This window comes from Indicator indicator, chromosome 31 (genome assembly GCF_027791375.1).
Source record: "Indicator indicator isolate 239-I01 chromosome 31, UM_Iind_1.1, whole genome shotgun sequence".
Lineage (NCBI taxonomy): Eukaryota > Metazoa > Chordata > Aves > Piciformes > Indicatoridae > Indicator > Indicator indicator.
Window position 1 is genome coordinate 1,775,135 of NC_072040.1, and position 23,803 is coordinate 1,798,937.

Here is a 23,803-nt window from a genome sequence, read left to right on the forward strand (position 1 = left end):
CTATTTACTTACAAGAAATAAACATGGAACTGAATTTCTACAACAGGCAACTTGCAAAGGTGACAATCCAAAAGCCAAACAGAAGCAGCCTTTAGATGTGAACACAAACTCTCTCCAACAGTACAAAGGGATTGAGTGTGAAGTGAAAGCAAGAATCTTGCACTTGGCAGAAGGTTAGAGCCACTCCTTTCATGACTGTGAAAAACCAGGACTAAATGGGATATTTCTGGAATCACTGAATGCTGTTTTCCTCTTGCTCTCAGAAGATACGAGTGGGATTCAATCTTAACTACATTTGAGAGTTTCATGCTGTTTTGCTCACTAAACAGTATTTAGTCTTAAGCCAGGCCTTTGCACTGCAGGCTCTAGGAAATTTCTCTGCAATACTTACCCTGGGATGTAGTGAAGACAGAAGACCCATTGCAAGTGACTGCTATCCCAGTAATTGCCCTGTGAGATACAAGCAAGCTTAGAGATGATTTCAGGGGCTTTGAAACTTCACCACCACTCTGCAAACTGACTACAGTTGAGATCTGTAAAAGCTGTAAAAGCTAAGGCATTCAAGGAGATTAAAAGCACTACAGTGCTGTGTTGCATGCCTACAGACAAAAAAATTCACCTTGATAGGGGATGTGAAATACCAGTGCAGGTTCCCCAAGTTGTTCTGCAAGAATTTCATCCTCATCAGAAAGGACAAGCCCATGTGAGAGGATGAATAGTTTCACATTCACTCTTCCCAGAGTGGGATTAGATACAAAGAGAGTCAGGAACCTGCCTAGAAGCAGGTACTGAACTCAAGTGCCAGCAACTAGAACCTGCAAGTCTTTTCTCCTCAAATCTGACACTGGCAAAGTCACTATAGTCTAGAAATTCAGACACAGAGCTTATGAGAGGGAGTTAGTTGTTAGGAAGCACAAAGCATTCTGCACAGCTACAGTTCTGTTATGTAGACCTGCTTCTATTTCTGTTTCATACTCCAGGGGAAAAAAAAAAAAAGAAGAAAAAAATATTCAGAAGCTGCAATTCAAGTGTGGTTTCAGGATTTCCCTAACAAACTGCTAACAGAGGTCCTTTCTCACTCCAAATGTTACCTTGTTTTCTGGGCAAGGGATTTTCTTTTCCAGGTTGGCTTACAGTCACCAAGAAAGTAGTTGCCCTCAAGGTAGTAAGAAGTCCTCCTAATAGTCCAGCCATTAGGCCAACAAAAGTCTGCACTTTAAAATACAGCTGCTGTCCCTTCAGTTCACCTGAAATGGCCCAGCTGGCTCATGGCTCCCTAGGAAGCCATCAGAACAGCAGTGTGGTACCTGGATTCCCTGAAACCTACAGCTGGAGACCTGGAAAACTGCTCATACAGCAGCAGCTTCAAGTATGCAGTGGTTGAACTTAAGTGCTTTCACATTTCAAATCAAATGGTATGAAAGAGAAGTTAGGTCCTCTTGGAGTTAGAAACAGATAAATAAGTAATTGGAAGTCTTTATTTGGCTGCTGCTATTAGAATTTCAGAGGAGGGCAATCAATATCTGCTTCAGATACTAAAATGGTATCTTTAGACCTGCACAAGGAACAGGAAAACAACAAACAAGTGCTGACAAATTCCTTTTCTGGATTGCTAAGCCATCATGAACTCAAACTTATCTTGTGCAATGAAATCAATGAGCTGTCTCCCAAAGAGGATTTGCCTTAAACCCTAACCCATCATCAGACTGACACACAGACCACCCCACACCCCTCAATTCAAGGGAACAATTTTGACTGTGAAAAGAAAAGAGTAGTACCTACTCTTTGTGAATTTTATATTGCTCATATAATTTTAGTTTGGCAATGTTGTTCCAAGCAAGTGTTATACTTTCTTCTGTCAAGTCTTCAAATGACTCTTCATTTGGAGAAACTGCAATCAAATGCCACAATAAAGTTATGTCACAAACAGAAAATAAGAAGATAGATTTCAAATAGCTCAGCAGCTGAAGTTATAAAGAGATATGAGAGTAGAGAAATCACACAAAGCTCCAGCAGTAAGAATCTGTGGCTAACAGAGTGACAAGATCACTTTTTCCCCCACCTCTCTTCCTGAATAGTCTTACCCAGGCAAAAATACAACTGAGGCCCCCAAATCAGGCCTGCAAAAATACAACTGTAGTCCCCCAGTCAGAGCTTTTAAACTCCAGACTTTATAGAGAAAGTTTCCAAAATGCAATGAAAAACCCAAAACAACAAAACCCCCCCAAACTTCTCTGCAGAGATGTTTTGGCTTTCCATTGAGATGTCAAGAGCTTTGCAAATGCAGAAGTACCAGGAAAGCCATCTACTGCTACAATGCACCAAGTACTTTCACTACTCTGTTGCACTCTGGCTGGAAAGTCACAACTTCATTTCACTGTGCTGTTACAAAAATTAAGGGCCAAATTAATAAACCCCAAAATGAATCAAAACTGAGACAATTAGATGTCAATTACTATAAAAAGGCTAAACCCCACAGGACCTGTTATCTGTGAATGACTGACTTTGGCAGCACACCACGAGATCTATTTGCTACATCAGAATGTTAGAATCACTGTATACAACTTCCAAAGCCACAGCTTCCAAAGCAGAGGCTGAGCAGTCCCAGAGGAGACCACTGGAACAGAAGGCAGAAATGCAGGACACCACCTGTGTTACCAAATTTGAACCTGGCCTTGTCAGTTGTTCTGTAACACTAGCTCAGGTATTTATCTGAGGGAAAGTGGCCAAGAGAGCTATATAATGAGGTCCTGTGGGAGAAAGATGAAGTTCTCAGCAGCACAGGTCCACTCCATCCCCAGTTTACCTGCTAACCATTTACCTGGAGACTCAGATATGGAAACACTGTGACTAGATGCTCGAGACAAGCTTTTCAGCTTTGGGATTATCCTTCGAGGATGAGGAGTTGTAAACAACTGCTTGGGTGTCTGTCCAAACTCCAAGATTTGTGTCAGCAGAGCCACTTTTTCATTGGGGTCCAGAATACTTCACAAAAAATCCAAAAAAGGATATGTCATTAAGCCAAGCAGAAAAGTACTTTGAATTTCCTCCTCTCCCCTGAAAGCATCAGCCTGCACAGGCAGTTACTACAGCACCAGAGGCCATCACTTACAGAACTGATTTACTCTTACAGAATTGATTTACCAGAGAGGTGATGAACAGTCAGATCATAGCTTCAGCATTTAATACATAATGACATTAGGGTCATCAATTAAAAATAAAAAAGGAAGGGGGGAAGGGAAAAAAGCAAGAGCAAAAAAAAAAAAAAAAGAGAAAAGCAAAAGCAATTTCATGAAAGCCAGACTGAAGAAGTGTTCAAGTAAGAATCTTTCAATGCTGAAACCGAGAACCTGATGCTGGCTCTCTGTCCTTTCTGGGGTATAAAATAGAAGAGCTCCACCATTCCTGTACAGAGCACTTTTACAGCCAGCAGAGAACTTGGGAGGGACACTGAGAAATTCAGCTAACTGCTTTCACAAAACTAAGAATTCTGATTCTTGTTAATTACCTGTTTAAATCCACTCCTCCTTCATAAGTTAATGGGTGAAACACTAAAAAAAAAAAAAAACACACATTATTTGCACAATGTAGATATGCAAGGCTCATTTTCTTTGTCTGGAAGAACAACTATAAAAAAGTTGTATTTTTTACTCAACTTGATTATATTTAAGCAGTTAAGCCATTTCTGCAGGCTATAGAGCTTGAGATCCTGTGTTCAAATCCTTAATTTATTACTCTGAAAAAATATAGGTTTATTAAGTGACTCAGAGGAAGCTCCAGAAGAAATCAGACCTTTCATAAAGAAAGGATGACTTCTTTTAGCTTCATTTTAGCTCCACATACACATACCCAATAAAGGAAAGGAAAAAGAAGTATAGGTATCTTTTACATAAATTCACTCATACGCAGGTCCCTTCTGTCTCTCTTATTCACAGATTGCATGGGGTTGGAAGGGACCCTCAAAGGTCATCTTGTCCAAACCCCTTCAGCTAGCAGGGGTACTTCCAACTAGATCAGGCTGCCCAGGGACACATCAAGTCTGACCTTCAATGTCTCCAGCAACAGGATCTCAACCATATCCCTGGGCAACTTGTTCCAGTACTTCACCAGTCTCATTGCAAAGAACTTCTTCCTGATGTCCAATCTAAATCTACCCTGTACCACTTTTAAACCACTGCCCCTCGTTCTATCACTGCAGGCCCTTCTAAACACTCCCTCCCCAGCCTTCCTGTAAGTCCCCTTCAGATATTGAGAAGTCTCCCCAGAGCCTTCTCTCCTCCAGACCCAACTCTCTCAGCCTGTCTTCACAGCAGAGGTGCTCCAGCACCCTGATCATTTTTGTGGCCTCCTCTGGACCCACTCCAGCAGGTCCATGTCTCTCTTGTATAGGGGCCCCAGAGCTGGACACAGCACTGCAGGTGAGTGCTCAAGTACCACAGATATGCTGCTATTTACCATTCCTGCCTCACTGAAAGCATCTAGTTAAATTTCTATGAAGAGCATATTTACCATTGTGAGCTGCAACTGCTTCACCTCCTTTCTGCTTGTAGCCAAAGATGATGTCAATCCATTCATGAAGATGTTCTGATACATACTGACTTTCTAAAGCCTCTTGGCTCTTCTGAAGAAAGTCATCAGGACCTGGCACAAGAAAGATTAATGGAAGAAGATATCCTATTTGGAATTGGGACCCTTCTCTTTTCCTCTTCCTTCTTGAAAAAGCAGCCAAACAAAAACCCCCAACCCCCCCCAAGTTTACTGTAAAGTACTAATTATGGTAGTACTGTAAAGTACTAATTACTGTAAAGTACTACTATTACTGTAAACTACTAATTATGTCAAAGTTTTAAAGCAAAAATTCAGAAGACAGAATGGGATTTTTTTTTTTTGAGAGAGAAGAACCACCAGCCCAGAATCATCAGGAATAAATTCATCATACAAGAAGTTTGAGTATAATTACCTGATGCCCAAGGGGGAAGCTCTACATCTTCAACCATCTTTCCACCCTGCCTTTTTCCCAAGTCCAACTTCAAACTGTTCACTAGAAAACTAGAATCATTTTCATAAAATTCTGGAATCAACTAAAAGAAAAGAAAAAAAGGAAGTTTTGAGGCTAGCTTAGCTTTCATCACTTGGCTAGAATACAATAAAAATTGAATGTTCAAGTTCTTATGTCAGGCCCTAAAATTGGGTAGCAATTTCTCCAGGCTTTCTTCTCTGTCAGCAAAGAAGCACTGGCAGCTTCCTCCCCTTATCTTTCCACCTACCTTTAGGTTTCTTGACTATTTACAAAGCAATTCCTTGAGCTAAAGTCAGACTGGCATAAATATTTACAACATGTAATGTATGACACATGAATCCATAACATCATCCAAGAGTCCCTTCTGAACTCTCACTGTCTTGCTACCTTCTCATTTTTAAGACATCAGGTAAGAGTCAAGACCAAAATCTAGAATCAAACTAGAATGATGATGAAGGTTTCAGGGGTTAAGTCAATTATTTAAAGACCACCACAGCTAACCATCAACTACAGACTCGTTATTTTACAGAAGAATCCCTATACTGAACTCTTTTATCAAAGAAATATCATTTAACAGCACTCACTATCTGATAGTTAATTGTTCTCAGCATATTCTACAAGTTATGGTTTCAATAAGGCTCAAACTAAGAAAAGACTTCCACAGTTGAACCTCTTCAGATGTACACAGCCAAATCCTTACAAGATTCCAGCAGATGATTACATAACATTGCATCTTTTCAGGCTAAATCCACCCTAGTAATTCCCAATAGCATTCACAATGACACTTCTGTTATACTAAAAGCCAGCAAGCAGACACAGACAAGCAGTCATGGAATTACAGAGAAAGGAGGATTTTAAAATGTTAAAGGATTCATAAAACAAATTTAACAGCCCCCAAAACTCCACACAACTAAAAGCCACAAACAGCAAAACAAGAAACCAGCCAACTCCCACCCCAAACACCTCAAATCAGCAGCATTTCAGAACAGAAAGCTTAGCAGAGAGACCAAAACAGACATGAATCATTTTCCAGTCATTTACCTCTTTGAAATCTGTTGCCCCATCCAAGCAGTTTTTCCAGGTTTCTGCAAGGCTAGATAACACATGTCAATCACACCTTTGCTAAAATAAATATTTTTTCAGGCTTTGCCCTCCCTTGCTGATATTTGACAACAAAACCAACCCAGTTATACACGAAACGTCAGCAAACCTGTTGAACATTCTGTCGGCGTGATCAAACTTTCCATTCTGCAGACAGAGCATGTATTCTGGAGCTAAGGGGGCAAGAAAAGAAATCAGCAGCTTGCTCCAAACCTCTGGAGGTAGCTGTCTGCATAAAGAGCACCTCAAAGCTGTCTTACCAACTCTGACAAGATAAAACAAGACGTAACCCGGAGATGAATAATGGCTCCCGTACATGAACTTGGGCTCTGCCATTTCCTGGTACCGTTTCTGCAACACAGGAAGAAGAAAGACAGCTCTGTTTCAAATCTCCACTCCTGCTTGCCCTCAATATTGAGCACATACCCCAACCCTTTTTTTTTTTTTTTTTTTTAAGACAAGAAGCACCCTCAGATTTTTTCCTAACCATAAAACAAACTCTAAGTTCTAATAGCGATCCAGCTTTAATCAGATCAGTAAATCAGCAAGGACAAAGAAGTTGTTAGAACATCTTGGATTATCAGGTTTTCAGCTTTTTTCTCCTCTCTCACTTTGACATCACAGGATCACAGGGTGTTAGAGGTTGGAAGGGACCTCAGGAGATCTTCCAGTCCAACGCCCCTGCCAGAGCAGGGCCACAGAATCTAACACAGGTCACACAGGAATGCATCCAGAAAGTCTCCACAGAAAGAGACTCCACAACCTCTCTGGGGAGCCTGCTCTAGGGCTCTGTGACCCTCACAGTGAAGAAGTTCCTCCCCATGTTGCAGTGCCTCAGCTTGAAAGGAGACCAAACAATTACTTCCTTTTTTGTCTCTGACATGAAGTTTGATGAGAGCATGGAAGAACACACTGACTTAATTCAATCTGGAAGATTCCCTCCTGGCTGAAGCTCCTATGTGTTACCCCCAAAACCTACTGTTAATCTTAATAAAATGACTTCTACTGTAGCAAGCATGAAGCAGCTCACAGTTTGAGGAAACATTTAGATCTTAGAAGAAAAAGAAAAGTCTATTATTGAAATTATTTAAGATCAGAACTGATGAGATCAAGCTGACAATAAATGTGGTTTGTTCACAAGGCAATATGCTTCTCAAAGCTTATAGGTAGCTTTCAATATCCACACAATTCCCAAAGCAGAGCTGCTTTGCTGATCAATATGCACAAGGCCCAAAAGGTGCAGCACAAAAATCAAGCTATACATACCAAGAGCCTATCCAGCCTTTCCTTATTCAGGGCACCAATTGGTTTACTAAGGTCCCGGAATGTTTCAGGCTTTGTCAGGTCTAAAATAAAACAAAAGAGAGTCAGACTCTATGCATTCAATAGTGGGGTTGGAACTAGATGATCTTTAAAGGTCCCTTCCAACCCAAACCATCCTATAATTCTATGAACTAGACAGGAATTTACTCTAATTGGTATTTAAAACAAAAGAAAAAAGGCTTTAAAAACATTAAAAAAGTCCCCAAACAGAATTCATCCAGTAACTTTCTCTGCTTCCTAACTGCAAAAGAATAGTGTCTTATTGCAAATGGCTATTCAACTTCTTCCCTCCAAGTAGACCTCTCAATACCTCTTGTTTAAGAGCTGGTAGTTACATGGACAGGACTAATACCACCTTGTCAATGCAGGTCTTGTTACCTGAGGCACAAAACCAGCTGCTCTCCTTCTTCCTCTCATCATCTATTCTCTCAGGCTAGAGGTAAGTCTCACCAATCAATCAATCAGATGGAAATGTTTGAGTGGGTGCTGATGAGCACCATGAGGTTCCCCCAGTCTGCTCCCTGTAAAGGGACACAATCCTCCAAAGGACAAAGCTCCAACACAAACAGCACTAAGGCCCTTAATCAAGGAGCCTAATTAGGCACAAGCCTTGTTAGCTGCTTTTTTCAGCTTGCAATGCTAAAAATTGTACAAGAACACCTGGATTGTAGACATTCCAGAGCATCCAAGCCATTTTCCTGGTATTTTTGCATTTCTTAGAATCACAGGAAGTCTCTGAACATTCAGTATTGCTGACTGTCAGGTATTTGGGACACACTCTGCATGTGGAGTGAAATACTGAACAGAAAGAAGGTGTTTTGGCCACAAAACTCCAGAGAAGGGGTTAAATGCATGAGAACACAGCTAGGATCACTCTCAAGTTCATTTAGATGAAACATCAACTTCATGCAGTGTAAACCTTGCCCCCCTGCCCAAGACATTTCATGTTGGACATGATGTACCAAGATGTCTTCTCGTACACACACACACCTAGCACTGAACTGGAGTAGTCTGCTATGATCCAGGGAAATACAGGGTACTGGGAGAGATCATTGCAGCTTCTATCAGCCAGATTGTTGAGATGGAGAAGGTACTGGTAGTTAGATATGTGTCCTCGTTGCCATTGCAACATGTAACTTTCAGCTGTATGCTCTGTAATGTGGTTTTCTAAAACAGAAAGAAAACATTCAGAGTGTTGAGGTCTACAATTCCACCCCCAAATTATATTGGGCACCATATATTATACAGTACCATCATGCAAGGCACCATAAAATAATTAGGGCATAATTGTTTAAAGGAACAAGTAGGATTAAAGTGGCAATTTCATGTTTCAATAGCTACCATAGTTTATACATTATTTTTTTTGTAACAAGTCTAATCACATTTAACAAGAACAGCAAAACAACCAGGCAGGAATGCTCTTTGTTTGGTTTCAAGGGATGGGAAAGAACCTGAACGTTTTTAGAGGTATAGAAAAATATTTGCAGACTATGAAGAGTTCTCCTGGCAGTCAGGCAACCTTTTAAGATTTCAAATGTCCAGAAGTAGTTCTGTTAGAGTCAGGAAAAAATTAAATAGATTTTCCTACTGAACAACTGATTCTGCCCACTAGCAATGACTCGCAGAAAGAAGTCTTATGTAATGAGGATTCAGTTTCAGAACCACTGGACAAGAGGCTAGAGGAAAATAAAGCTTGACCACCACTCAAAAAAGAAGGAATTATGAACCTGGAGCTTCTGTTTGAAGCTTGAGGCAGGGGCTCAAGAAATTCAGAACTGTACTACTCTCTGTTCAATAGCTGTAATACAAAGGTACCACAAAATGACCTGGAAATATTGAGTTTGTTCTGTCCCTCCACCTTAATATGAAATTAGAGAGGTTTCTTTGTTATCTTAGTCTGTCCTAGGTGATCTTTGGAGGTCCCTTCCAACCCAAACCATTCCAAGTCAGCCCGTATTTTTTTCACAGTTTAACTGAATGTATCTTATTTACCCTTTGCTTTGAAGATAAAATGTTTTGTGGGTTTTATTTGTTTCCTGATTTTGTTGGATGGTTTTGGGGGCAGTGTCAAATGATAGTGCAAATCAAAAAGAATTAGTTTCACCTTAGTGTTATCTCAGCTTTCACATTCAGCTCTCCAAACACAAACAAACAGAATCCATGCAGCTTTGCAACACTCATTCTGAACTTTGTGCTTATTTCTATCTTTTTAGGGCTAACACATCTGTTTATTCTTCTCATTCTTCCCACAAATCAACAGAGCAAAACCCAGACAAAGTTCCCCCCCTACATTAAGAAATAAATACTGCAAACCTATATATGTTGCAATAAGGTAATAGAGCTCATCTCGATCTTGGTAGTTGTAGAATTTCAAGTAGATGTCAGAACATAGATCATTTTCTGTGCAAAATACTTCAAGTCCCTTAGAAGTTAAAAGAGGGGAGGAGAGGGAAGTAAATGAGAGCAATTAGTCACAAGCTGTAATCATGGGTTTTAACAGAATATTCTAGTTACTAATACCTAAAACTTCAGACTCCAAACTGGGCAGCAGTCTAACATTTTCATCTTTCCCATTTCCAATCATAAAAGCATTCAGTTCACACCCAGCTGAGCAAACAGCTCTCTAGTTTATAGCTGTCCATAGATTGGCTCTGTCTGGATTGATTAAGCACACGTATACATTTTTTTTGTCCCAAGTGAATGGAGTGAGGCAGAGTTAAATATCTATTCAATGTAAATGTGTTTTGAGACACAGATTTTGTCAAAGACTGACACTTCAGTGGAGACACTGAAAGCCTACAGCTGAGGCTCCACTGCAGCACCCTCACCATCCCTCAGCCACGAGCTACAGGACTCATCACTCTACAGCAGTCTCAATCTGAACCAGTGATGAAGCTCCCTCCATGAATCAATCCACAGAGCAAATACACCATGAGAGAACAATTCATCCTATCTCAAGATAGGTGTTTGAGACAAACAAAAGGAATTGCTCCCTAGAGGTGCTCCCTTCTCCCTTCCCCTACACCAAGTGCTTATGAAAGAAGTTCTTCATCCTTGGCAGAAATCGCTCTTCCTGTTTTCATCTTTTTGACAACACAGGGAATGAAACCACTTCAATAACAAAGGATTTTTGAGTGCTGTTCACTACACCATCCAGAGTTTTAAAAACACATAGCTTTTACCTAACAATGCCCACACAGTTGGAGCTGGTGATTCAAACATTAAGACATGTAAAAAAATCCACATTTGAGCTTACCAGTGGCATTAGGCCATGCCTCCTCTTGTAGATGCGACGCACGTTTTTCAGTGTTATTTGTACAACTGGTTTCTGGGAGGGGGGAGGGAGGGAGGGAGGAGAAAGAAAAGATGGAGATGTTTTAGAAGGTGCATGTTCTACATTAACCTCTCCAGTCAGTCTGAAGTTTCTCTTGACCACAGGTGCCAGCAATATGAGAATATCCAACCATGTCACTTGAACTAAGCAGTTATGAGGAAGCTTGTCTTTGCTCTTGGGTCTTGTCTGAGTAGCAAACAGTTTAAGAATAAATAAGGAATAGAATCTTGTCACCCTAGCCTGCTGCCAGTTCTAATAATCATGCAAGAGAGGAGCAGAACACAAGAAACTCGACTGAAAATAAGCCCAGTGGGTTGCTGGGCAGACTGTTTGCCAATGGTGCCACCTGGTGAAGGGACATTGAATGGCATGTTGTCATCCTCAGCTGTGAAGCACAATTTCCTTTCCTGGACATATTTAAGCACAGTTAGTGGCCTGCTAAGATTATCATTGCTGTGTCTGTGACAAAGTTCCAAAGCAGTATTCTGTCTGTGACATGCACTTGGTTTCCTCTAGACAAAGAAGTGATCAGTTCAAAACTTAGCCAAGATCTTATGATATAAACTGTCTACAAAGTTCCCACATCAGAGAGCAAGATTAAGGCATTTACCTTAAATGTTGCAAAAAGTGATCTTTAAATATTAATAGAACATGAGCAAAGGACATTTTGGGCTTTGTCAGTAGGAGGTCAACTTCAAGCAAGTTAGGACAGAGTAAAACCTCAGAAGATACATTGAATGCAGCAGAGCAGCACGCACCAGAGGAAAACTAAGGAGCTTCTTTTTCTAACTGGAAAAAGAATCTCCTTGGAGATGTGCTCCATGAGCATTTAAGAGGAGTAATACAGAAAATGAGAACTGTCCAGGAGAGGGGCAGCGTGCTCACATTGTATGCAAGACCATCTAGGAGGCACTTACAGGATATCCATTAAGAGGCTGGAAGTACAAGTTAGCATCAGTAACACACACATGCCCTGGATTAGTCACCAGTGGTGTCACCATTTCTGCTTTACATTCCATATGCAGCGTTTCAGATATGCTTTGAAATCTACAAGTGAAGAAAGGGAGTAAGTTTACCTCCAGTACTTACTTTGGTAAAGCTACTCTTAAATTCTTTAGAAAGGTTTTAGGTTATCTTACAACCTTGGGACATTAGAATGGGGACTCCATTAAGCCTATTCTAGACATGAAGAAAGTTCTTTGTTGAGACCTCCACTTTAACAGGCACTCCAGAAAGGGAAGCTGCCACTTACTGCACCAGTCTCAGAGCAGTAAGCCAGCTGACTTTTCTCTACAGGGCTTTATTTGGCATATACTGATGCCCAGTTGGCAACAAATTCAGATAAACTGACCAGTTTGGAGATGAAATAAAAGTAACACAGTCATCTCCCCATTCTCCATTCCAGAGGGCTAAGAATGCAAAAATAACTCTGAATTACAGAACTTAAGCTGCCCCAAATGAGAACCTGTAAGTACTGATGCAGGGGACTAAACCAACAAGCTGAAGACCATTTCCCAGTAGCAAGTGAGTAAAAATTACCTGTTTTTATCAAATGAAGTTCTAGCCAAGCGTGATTGCAATATAGCAGTTATCTAATGTGGAAGGAAAACAAAAAGTTAATACAGTCCAGGAGTCAAAGGCAATTAAATATTTATTATTAAACAGTGATACCAGAAATAATCAGAGACTTACCATGGCAGCTTGATCTCCCATCTTATCCAGACAAGAAGCCCTGTAAAGCTAAAGAGCAATGAGCTTTAAGTGAAACAGCAGAGAGATCTCCCACAGAGCTCAGAAGAGAGGAACCTGGGGAGCTCTGGCATTCTTGGTGAAGAAGCACTACAGGAGCCATTATTATTTCTTTGAGAAGTTTGTTCATTGCCACTGTCATGTTATTACTTTGTATACTACCACCTTGCATAGTAAAAGTTCCTTTGGGTAGCTTACATTGCCTGTCAAAATTGTGCTCTCAGCTACATGCTGCATGCAACTGCTGCAGGTTAAAAATAGATACTCCCAAGAATTTCACCTTAAGAATAAATATTTGAGAGCTCTCCATTAAACACCAAAAAGATGCTGTGACGAAGCATGTAGTGATAGCAAATAACCACGTACCTGATGTAGAGTTTGCACAACATCTCCTAGTTTCCCAGCAACATCCAGCTGGAATAAGTGTTCTGTTTTGCCCTAAAACCAAAATAACATTTACTACAAAATGAAATTAAAACAAAGCTTGGTGAAAAATAAATTCAAATTAAAATGCTCTAAAAGCTGGTCAAAGTATGCTATCAAAGCCTGCAGTGTACCTGAAACATTCCAAGGGGAGATGCTGAACTTTATTTTGCTTTTATTTACAAATATGCTGCCTATGGTAAGATCTTTGTGCAATATTTAGCCCATGATTTCATACAATGCAACATAACAGCTTGGAAGCGAAGCACATCTGTGAATGTACAACTGGCATCTGCTCTATGTTAATATCAGGTAAACACATGCAAATATAGAACTAATAAATGCCATGTTACATTTAAACAGCTACTGTATATCATCAAGGTCAAAGATACAGCCCACCCAGTCCTTATGACTAGGCCATAGAAGTTAGCATTCTTCTCTGCACAAATAGTTTGGGCTGAAAAGATCCCAAATCCAATCACAACCTGTTTTGACTACTCATCAATAACACCTCATTAACACATCCCCCCATACATGTGACCTAATTTTCCCCTACAAAGTTTTCCCAGCCTTCTGAGGAGTCATTTCACAGTGTCTACTCCTGGGTTTGACTTTAATACATGAAAAGGATGTGCATGGATCAATTGATGTTAATTCTTACTCATATTTAGCAAAGGTGGTAGAATCCTTTGATGACCCCTGAATGTGGTACCAATACATTTTTGCAGGGTTTGTTAATTTTCTTTAAAAAGAAAAGTGATCGGTAAAACTACATCAAGACACTGATCAGTGGATACAGTTGGTTAATCTAAAGTCAAAGGAAAGAAGAGATCATGGAATCATAGACCAGTTTGAGTTGGAAGGGACTTCTAAAGATCATATTGTCCAACTGCCCTGAAGTGAAGAGGGACATCTTCAACTAAAGCAGGCAGCTCAAAACCTGACCTGGAATAACTTCCAGGGATGGGGCATCTACCACCTCTCTGGGAAACCTGGGCCAGTGTCTCACCACCCTCACTGTAAGAAATTTCTCCCTTTTATCCGGTGTTAATCTTCCCTCTTCAGTTTCAAACCATCATCCCTTGCACTGTCACAACAGGCCCTGCTAAAAAGTCTGTCCCCAGCTTTTTGATCACCCCCCCCTTTATGTACTGAAAGGCCACAGTAAGGTGTCCCCAGAGCCTTCTCTTGATCCAGTGTAATGTATGTGATTTGAGCTGACATAAGAGCAATCCAAGGGGAAAGCATGCTTCAGGAAGCAAATGGAGCTGGAGTAAAGAGAGACAAGAGATTCAGCAACAATTTAGATAAAAGCCTTGTAATGTTTCACCCAGAGCACCATTTTCCCCTCCACAGGGAAAGCACAGCTTGCAGAACTCCTAGTGGATGGTCTATGAGGACTGCTTACAGCCAACAATGTAAAAGCTTTTGTCAGTGTGTCAGTGATTCTCTCTACAGCTCTCCAGCCACAGGCAAAGACAATAGCTCAGCATTTTGTAATTGATCTGAACCAATCAATGCAAGACATGGAAGCTAAAATTTACTACCAAATTCCAGCACTCAGTGACACACCCGGAACTGGAAATGATTCAAGCAGAAGACATTTAGCAGGAACAGAAAAAAATCCTGAAGGCAAACTACATTTCTGGTTCTAATATGCCGAAAGACAACTGCACTTCTGTGAGGTAAATTGTAATGGCTAACTGACAGGAATGTTTTAGGTACGAACAAGTCTTGACTCAGGAGAAAATAAAGTGAAAAACCTTCTAAACAACCCTTTTGGTGCTTTCCTTTTTCACTGTGTTGGCAGTGTGAGAAGATATTTGTGTGATACTTTGTAAATCTCGCACAGGGAAGCAAAACAGAACAGAAAGACTAGAAAACACATTTAACACACAAAGAATGAATGGCATAAAGAAAATAAGAAAAGAAAATAAAACAAAGATCAAACCACAAAACCAACCCAAAGCAGCCATTGAGAGAACAGAGACCATGTCTTGTCTCTTTGCTGTTCATACCAGTACCATAAGACTTCACAAATTAAAAACAAATTCTTGAAATTTCTTACTTGAAAAAATAAGTTGAAAAATACAATTCTGCTTCAATTACTGAGCAAATATGGTGGTTAATGACTCTGTGTTTTAATTTTGGGTTTGTGTCTCAACCCTTCTCACATTCCAGATGAAAAACCCTTACTCTCCAGGCTCAGAATCACAGCAGAAAGCAATCCAAAGTACGCTCTGATTTCTGCTGTGAGCAGCCTTATCTGTCACTTCTTTAAACTGTGAAGCACTCAGCTGGGAAATATCAATTAGCAATCTCTCAGTTCAAGTATGAGCAGAAGTGAGGAGAAGCCATTTAGCCAGGCTGCAGCGTCCACCGAATACAAGCAGCCAGCTGACAGCTCTGACTGTTGCGCCCACAGAGCTGCGCTTCAAGGTAAATAGCAAGTGTCAGGTCTGCAGTCTGTCCTCCAACAAATATCACAAACCCATTTCTAAGGAGCTCAGACACAATATGCACAATTTTTAGTTTTTTTTTTTTAGTTTAGTGTCCTATTTCTCAAATTCTAATTGTCTCATTCTTTCAGAAATGAGAACATAAATCCTTGCAAAACACCAGTTTGCTAAGAACAGTGACAAAACATCTACTTACTCTTACTGTTTTATAGGGTGCAATAATGTTCCTTTCTTTAATGAGAAAAACCTGAAAGAATAAGAGAGGTTACAGTTTCAATCCTTAAGTAATAATAAATCACAAGTAGTGACAAAGATAAAGCTAAGAACACTCTTTAAGCAAGCACAACACTGGGTTGCAATAACCTGCTTTAGCTACCCCAGATAAACTGCAGAAAAACAATGACCCTTTATAGCAGCTAACTGCAAAAGGGGCAAGTGCCCAACTGAGTTTGGAGGCTTACTTATTTATGTTTTTTATTAGTGGAGTTTTATTCTAATCATATGAGTTCCAACATTAAAGCCAAAATACACAGCCATTAGTCTACTCCATCTGGTAGAAGGATCCTCTCTTTCTTTCTTCATACCCTCAGGGATCTGTCCTGATAGGAATTCCCCCACAGAGGCAACTCAAAACATAAACTAATGTGTAAATCTTCACATGAACTCCTCTTCCACTGCCAAACATTTTGTTCCCAGTTTCAACTGCCAGGAACATCAAGATTTACTCTCATATCCAACAGCATGTTTTTGAACAGTTCTGGTTCTCTGGTGCTATTCTTGTATCTAAGAGGATCTTCCCTCCCTCAAACCCACACAAAACTACTTTCCTTCTTCAGAATGTTAGGATCATAGAATGGTTTGGGTTGGATGGGACCTTAAAGATCATCTAGTTCCTGCCGCAGGCAGGGACAGCTTCCACTTGACACTTGAACCCAGTATTTCAGGACACTGAAAATTATTTGGTGGACATAGAGCACAAAGCTGCAGAATGTAGAACACAATCTAGCAAGATCAAAACAAAGACAACTGATAATCAATTTCACTTCAGCCTAATACCCTTTTTCATTCAATTCTAAAATTTCCCTAAGCTCCATTATAAAATATACAGTGCAAAAAAGTTCACTTTATCAAATTAATGACTTAATGAAGTCATTAACAGTTTGAAAATTCCAGCATCAGTTTCACATTAATGCTCAATTTTTGACACTAATTAGTTTTGCCTCTAGTTAACCCCCCACCCTCAAACTTCAGCTCTGACAGACACCATTAATGTAACCTTGCTCTTTCACACAAAGAATATGTTCTAGACAGGTCTTACCTGGTTACAGACAACAGAAATCCCTCCAGATGTATCCCTAAAACAAGGTAAATAAGACAGTTGAAGGGAAGGATGTTTCAGCTTTAAAAGGAGCTTAAGACATGCACAGAATAACTCAAACTCTCATACCGTGTGAAAGGGTTGTTTGCTTCATTATCTTCTGGGGCTTTAATACTAATGCAGTCTCTCAGTGGTATCTGTAGCAAGTTAGAGAAATAAAAACTCCTTAAAAGCTTTTGAAAGAGAATCTGAAGTTGCCCAGAAATTGTTAGGTTTGCACTCCTTACCTTGATAATGGGTTGGTTGCTGTCATCAGGTTCAAAAATTATCGACTTTGAACAGATTTTTAGAGAGCCTCTGAATTTTCTAGAAGGAACAATAAAAAAGGAAGGAGTTGTGGATGTGTCAGAGACTGGAACAACTCCAGTAAATAAATGTACATAAGGGGTTTGTACCTTTCATCTCTGCAACCTTTATTTATAATATGATTAGCTGTGTGCTGTTCAAAGTAATATTCTTCCAGGTTAAGAAGCAGCAGTGAAAACCTACAAATAAATAACAATAATTCAGTCAAAAAAGAAAACACTGTAACAGTATTCTTATTAAAACACATCAAATAGCTAGGAGTTCTGTGCCATGTCCCACAGCCCAAGAATGGATTAGTCTAAAAAGAACTTTTTAACAGAACAAATTGAGGAGGGTAGATTTAGACAGATTAGGAAGAGATTCTTTACAATGAGGGTGGTGAGACACTGGAACAGGTTACCTGGGGAGGTATTCAAGGCCAGGTTAAATGAGGCCTTGAGCAACCTGGTCTAGTGAAAGGTGTCCCTGTCCATGGCAGGGGAGTTAGAATTAGATGATCTTTGAGGTCCCTTCCAAGATAAACCATTCTATGAATCTATGAAGATTGATTGATGCTCTTCCAACATATATAAAGTGAGATACTTGATTCTGCTCAAATCTCAGTGGGAACTATCCTAACACAGCCAGGCTTTCCCCCAGCAAACATTAGCTTAGCCCTCATCAGTGACTGCACAGTTCAAAGAGCATTTGGACAACGCTCTCAGTCATTGCTCTGTTTCAGCTCTTCCTGCAAGACTTGATGGTTGGACTTGGTGACCATTGTGGGTCCCTTCCAACGTGAGATATTCTGTGACTCTACACCAGTCAAAATACCCCATCACACAAAAGGAGGGGCAGGAACCAATAATGTGGGATGGAGGAGATTCAATCTTTCTAAAGCAAAGCCAAATTACATTGGTCTGAAGTGTTAAGTGAGAACACAGCCATGGTTTTCATGAGGACTGAGGCCCAGGACAGACAGCCCCTGAGGAAGCATCACCTTCTTCTCCAACCAGGCATTTCCTCTGTACCAGTGCCTGTTCAACCCCACAGGAAGTCTGTTTATGGACTGATTCAATAGACAGCAAACCTCAAGAGCACAAAAATAAATAATAATTAAAAACCCTGAAGGCTTCTGAAACACTTCTTAATTGCAGGATCATAGTAATGCCAGTGCTGGTACAAGGTAAATATAAATAGGTCATATTAGAGAGCACAGTTTTATGTTATACCTAACAACTTAACTTAAACCCTGCTGCAAGTCATTAAAACTCACCAACTTTCCTAACAAACTGAACACTTCAGCTATGGGGAGTGCCAGTGGGAGTGGGAGTACACAGCAGGAGGAGCAGAAACATCTTGTATCACTTCCAAGTAGTAATGCTCACCAACAAGCTGTTGTGCTTCCAACTAATCTACAGAGGCACTTGGTATTTACTCACAGCTTTGAGCTTTTTTTTTTTTTTTGACTGTTTGTGATCTGCTTTTAGAGAAATGCCCCTGACAATGCTAATAAACAAAAAGTGTCTCCAGGGCAGTATTTAAATAGCCATAAATCTGCTGAGAGTTCGTAAAATGAACTGAACACACTGAATAACTGCTCGTTAAAGAAGCACATTTCACAACAGAAAAAACCTTGTTATTGGAAAATCCATCTTGTTCAGGTAAGATCTGTGTGGTGTCTGTTGTATTAACCAGAACATAACAATAAAGGTTTACTATATAACTATGTACTTCTATATTCAAATCCGTATACTCAAAACTGTTTGTGTGTTCAAGACACTTTGCTGTAATGCTCTGCTGCTGTTTCAAAATGGCATTATTTTGACCTTTCCTCTCCTGAACACAGGTATTTTATGATGCCATTAAGAAACAGGTGATGTTAAAACATTAGGAAACATGCAGGTTTGAACAGCAGATGCTTATCAAAGCTCCTTAAGAAAATCCAACACAAATCTCAATAAGTCCCTTCAGCCTCTACCCCACTTGCTGTTACTGTTTGATTCTTGAACATTTCCAGTTTCCAGTGGGGTTTTAGGAGCTTTGCCTTCATGTATCCTTTCCAGAAGACACAACTTCAGCTGTCATCTGTTTCTCACAGAATGTTCTTCAAGCTGACTGCCACCTAAGAAAGCTCATGAGTGAAAAAAAAAAAAACATTTCAGACTTGCATCTCCACTACTGGCAAAGAAATCTAGACCAGTTCAAGTTACTGTTAATTACAAACTTTGGAGATTATGAAGCGTGACCTCTGCAATTTCTCAACTCATGTCAGTCCTTACAGCTTCAGTATTTAAATTTCATTTGTCTGTGTTTTATTACAACCCTATGGATCATTAGAAGAAGAGTTGAGTTTCATCAGATGTTACTAGAGGCTGAGTTAGAACTTTATCTTCACAGAACAGGCTTCTTCCATAGAAATAAGAAGCAGCACTGATAGTTATTGTATCAACAAGGTCCTTCTTGAGAACCATCACTACTCAGGATGACACTTCAGGCTTGCCAAGAGGTTTAACAAGTATTTACAGACAGAAAGGAAACAGATCAGAGATGCTTAGAAAGAGGCAGTTCACTTTGCAGGATGAAAGGCAATGGTAGCACCACTGCCACCAGGGCAAACTTTTGAGCTTTAGGGTGGGTGGAAGGACAAAAACTGTTACAGATCAGATTTAATGCAGGAACCTTGCCAAGAAAAACAGAACAATGTACAGGAGCGGAAAGACATGGTGACCACAGGTAGGGCTGGAAGAGAACAAAGCACTGAGGAATTCTGGTTGATCTTTTCTAAAGAGAAAGTTGAAAATGTCTTTATTTTTAGCCTTTTTCAAAAAGCTCCCATTTAATTGCCACTCCAAGTGCCTGAGGTATATGAGTCAAGAACACACCCAAAGTGCACAGGGAAAACTAGGCAGCAGGAAAACACTTGCAAAACTTCACCCTGTATGGTGTCACTCCCTAGACGCAGGGTTTGGGAACCCAGATGGCACCCAAACATTCCTGGCATGGTTCAGAGGGTGCAACAAAGTAGCAAACCACACTTGACAAATTACATCCTAGGGTTTCTAAGTCCTGCCAGAGATGCTGTAAAAGATCCTCAAAACAGATTGTGTTGTACCAGGCTTAGTCTGCTGGAGAATTTTACTACAGCTTTACTTGACATGCAAGTTCTTCTGTACTACACTTAGAAAAGATTTCAGATGGGATCCAACAACACGGGGGGAAAAACCCAACCCCAAACCAATCCACAATTTGTTTTATATACCAATGCCACCTTATCAACTGAAGCACAGGACTTGTTCATTTCGGACACATGAACGAATGTGCAGGCATCAGTTTCCTGACAAAATCCTATTTATGCCATCCAGAGCAGAAGGTGTTCCACTGATTTTGCTTTGAATTGTTAATCTGCAATTGAATTTTTATTATTTCCACCACTCCATCAGAAAAAAAATACACACTGTAAATCTACTGGGACATGAAGGTTTCAAGTGGCTGATCTGGCACCACCTTGCAGAACCACTTGACTGGACACTGCAAATACAATCTTGATAGCAGAAGGACATTGCCAGGGCTGAAAACCCAGGCCAGGCCAAAACAGCAGCAGCCAGCAATGTAAAACCCATTCTAAAATTAAACCTCCTCCTAACAAGAGCACAGTATCTGCAGGCCAACTGTGAAACTCATTGCTGATGTTTGAGTAAAAGCCTCAATTAGGTATATTTTGGCCCAATAGAGCCAAATCAAAACACCCAAATGACAAAGCAACCATCACACAGAAGATATACATGAGTGAGGTTCCCAGCAGAAGAGATGAACCACTCAAACAGGAAGGTGAGCAGCATGCAAGACAAACCAGCAGAATTATTTTTATGAAGAGTCCCTCCATTAAGACTTGCCTGTGTTTGGGCACACCACCAACAGCACCAAGAACACAGGTATAAAGACAGCAACAAAACAATTCCTAATTGTGAATACTGAATATTTTAGGTAATCATTGGGTAAGGATACACACGACACTAATTAAAAAGGGATACAATTTCTTAGCCTTCTTTACTTCAAACACATGGGGGTGAACACTGATGAAAAACAGATAAAATGCAGATAAATCTGAAGAGGAAGTTCCTGCCAGAGTAAACCCTGCTCTGTAAGGACTGGGATTTGTGTAATTGAATGTAAAGTAGAGCCTGCTCCTGTGTGCACACAGTATATTCTTCAGTATATTCTTGTGTTCTTCTAGAAAACTGCATACAGTCATTAAAGCAGCTTATGTAACTAGATATTAAAGCAGTCCAACTAATTAGTTAAGAGGAAATATGTTTTTCACAAATCTTCCTTCCCCTCAAAGCAACTGCAAAAGAAGATAAACTTTTTCCCTACTGAGTTTCACAATACTTTAAACCTGAACTTTTATAGCTTCCATTTTTATAGAAAGCAACTTACACATAACAAAAAAACCCCACCCAAACAAACGAAAAACCAAACCAAAAAAGCAGCAAACCACACATGAAATGAAGCTGCCACAAAGTTTCAAGTTCTGGTCATCTCAGTAGGAAATAGCTACACCAAGACTACTTAAATCAAGAGAAACTGAAGCAGGAGTTGGTATCTTTAAGAACGACCCAGCAAGGAGAAAAGCAAAGCTCTCAGAGGCTGTTCCTTTAATTAAGGCATAAAGAGCTGGGGTTTGGCTGCTATTTTAAGGCAGGGCTATATGGAAAAGAGGAGGCAAAATTGAAATCATCTGATTGGATATTTATGAGCCCAAAATCTTTTAAATCACTTAAATGATTTTAAGATTCCCTAATTCAGAAAAGCAGAGGAAGAGAAAGAAGGAGAAACACAATCTACAAATTTATTTTACACAAATTGTCAGGCAAGAGGAAGAAACAGAGAAATTAGTCTGCAGACGTTTAGACAGAAAAGCTGCCAGTGCAAATGAAAATAAGATCAGGTGTCATCAAGTGCTCAAATTACAAACTCAAAAAATAAGACCTTGAAATGCTTCCAAATACGAGCAAAGAAAGGCATTTCTCATTAGAAACTTTCAATAACTGTAGATCAGTAATGCTGACAGATATGTCAGGTTTGTTTTCTAGGCTTTTAAGAAGAGAATTAGATCCCACGTGGGTTTTTTGGGACAAGTGTGAGGAGTTTTGGCCTTTTTCTCAGCTTCTCAAAAAGAGATTCGTCACACTAAATCCTTAATAGAGCTAATGCAGTCATTCCAGCTTTTCCTACACTACAGATACTCCACTTCAAACCCAAAAAATCCTTCTCTTCCACACAGGAAGTTTGTCCATTCTCCCTGCAGTCACTCATACACAACTGAAACCACAAGCAGCCCCCAAGAGCAACAAGGTATAAACCATGACAAAGAATATGTCTGCACTTCAAAAACACTCCCAAAACTGCAGCAGCTTTCCAGGCTGAACAGCTATGAATCAGAATTTATATCAAGTGAGCCAAGTGCTTGTCATGTGGCTTTCTGACCAACAATAAACAGCTCTGCATAAACAGCAGCATCAGGAATTTGCATAGGACTCACACTGGACCAGTTTGCTGTCCAGCCCCGTGTCTGATGGCTCCACGATTCCACAGCGGAAGGAAACTGGGGAGCCCTACTCCTCCCAAATACTCGTGTCCTTCCATGGCATCACCCTTGCTGTGCTACTCTCTCACTATATAGGGACTTCCTGCATGACAGTATTTAAGATTGCAAAGGCTTTTGAAACTTTGTGACAAGCCAGATGCAAATAAACCGCATACAAGACAGCAGGACCTAGCTAAGGAAGTAAATACAAGATATACTTAAGCAGATGCGATAAGCTTGTCTCGTATGTTCAGCTAGCCACAGGAACAGAAAATAGGGACTTACAGTCAGACAGCAGGAACTGGCTAATTGAGTTTTAACACTTTAAAAAGGCAGCACAGAGTCTGTAATTTAAGGGCTGACAACACGCCGATTACAAAGCTCAGGAAAAAAAAAAATAAACTCCACCTATAGCGAAGCAGAGCTGCAACTCCATGCCACTAACACAACTGAGAGTAAACAAACAAACCGAAATCTATAGACTGTTTTCACGCAGTTTACACAAGACCAGCAGCACTTATAACTCACCGGGTTTGTTCCACAGCCTTTTCCGTCATAACCCTCGGGAATCAGCAGCCACCCGTTTAAAATAGTAAAGAGGCCGAAGCCCAGCAATGCAGCTGTCCCCTGCTCCCGGCGCTCCCCCGGGGCTACCGGCCCTATTGCTCCCGCAGCTCCACCGGGCCCCCAGCCTCCCCGTCCCGCAGTCCACGCCGGTCCCTCAGCACCAGCGGAGGAAGCAGACCGGGGAGAAGAACGGGGACCAGGCCGAGGCGCTGCAGTAGCGCGCTGGCCGGTGCTGCCCTGCAGGGGGTTGCCTGCCTCGCAGAGGGTTCCCCGCCCCCGCCGCGGGGGCCAGCGGGGCAGGGCTGCTCACCTCTCCTTGGAGTACAGCTCCCGCTCCAGCCGCCGCTTGCGGATGAAAGCCATGGAGCCGCCCGGCCTAGGTGCTGCTGCCGCCAACAGCAGGCCGGGCCCGGGCAGGCCGCGCCGCAGGGAGGCGGAGAAGAGCGGGCCGGCCCGCGGCCGCAGGCACGCAGCCGGTCTGGCGGGCCTGTCCGCGGTGCCCGCCCCGTTTATGCGGCCGGAGGGGCGGGGGAAGGAGACACAAGCAGCTGGAGAAAAGCCACCTGATGGCAGT

The 23,803-nt window shown here is 41.0% G+C and overlaps 1 protein-coding gene across 7 annotated transcripts in view; it reads right to left on the reverse strand.

The window, feature by feature from the left end:
- The window catches only part of NSMAF (neutral sphingomyelinase activation associated factor), a 30,736-nt gene extending 7,144 nt beyond the window's left edge, over positions 1-23,592 (reverse strand). The window contains exons 1-23 of one of the 7 annotated variants that reach the window (XM_054394743.1): positions 23,540-23,592; positions 17,183-17,272; positions 17,015-17,093; positions 16,857-16,924; positions 16,728-16,764; positions 15,606-15,656; positions 12,894-12,965; positions 12,471-12,518; positions 12,318-12,370; positions 11,696-11,825; positions 10,701-10,772; positions 9,758-9,866; positions 8,435-8,611; positions 7,388-7,467; positions 6,382-6,472; positions 6,231-6,294; positions 6,062-6,113; positions 4,961-5,081; positions 4,510-4,641; positions 3,509-3,551; positions 2,822-2,985; positions 1,783-1,891; positions 392-450 (exon numbers count right to left, since the gene is read on the reverse strand). In XM_054394743.1, the coding sequence (XP_054250718.1) occupies positions 392-450; positions 1,783-1,891; positions 2,822-2,985; positions 3,509-3,551; positions 4,510-4,641; positions 4,961-5,081; positions 6,062-6,113; positions 6,231-6,294; positions 6,382-6,472; positions 7,388-7,467; positions 8,435-8,611; positions 9,758-9,866; positions 10,701-10,772; positions 11,696-11,825; positions 12,318-12,370; positions 12,471-12,518; positions 12,894-12,965; positions 15,606-15,656; positions 16,728-16,764; positions 16,857-16,924; positions 17,015-17,093; positions 17,183-17,272; positions 23,540-23,592 (1,954 nt within the window). Of the gene's footprint in view, positions 1-391; positions 451-1,782; positions 1,892-2,806; positions 2,986-3,508; positions 3,552-4,509; positions 4,642-4,960; positions 5,082-6,061; positions 6,114-6,230; positions 6,295-6,381; positions 6,473-7,387; positions 7,468-8,434; positions 8,612-9,712; positions 9,867-10,700; positions 10,787-11,688; positions 11,826-12,317; positions 12,371-12,470; positions 12,519-12,893; positions 12,966-15,605; positions 15,657-16,727; positions 16,765-16,842; positions 16,925-17,014; positions 17,094-17,146; positions 17,273-23,539 lie in introns of all 7 variants that reach the window. The other 6 variants (XM_054394746.1, XM_054394742.1, XM_054394745.1 and 3 more) reach the window with 6 other exon arrangements.
- Between the last annotated feature and the right edge of the window lie 211 nt (positions 23,593-23,803).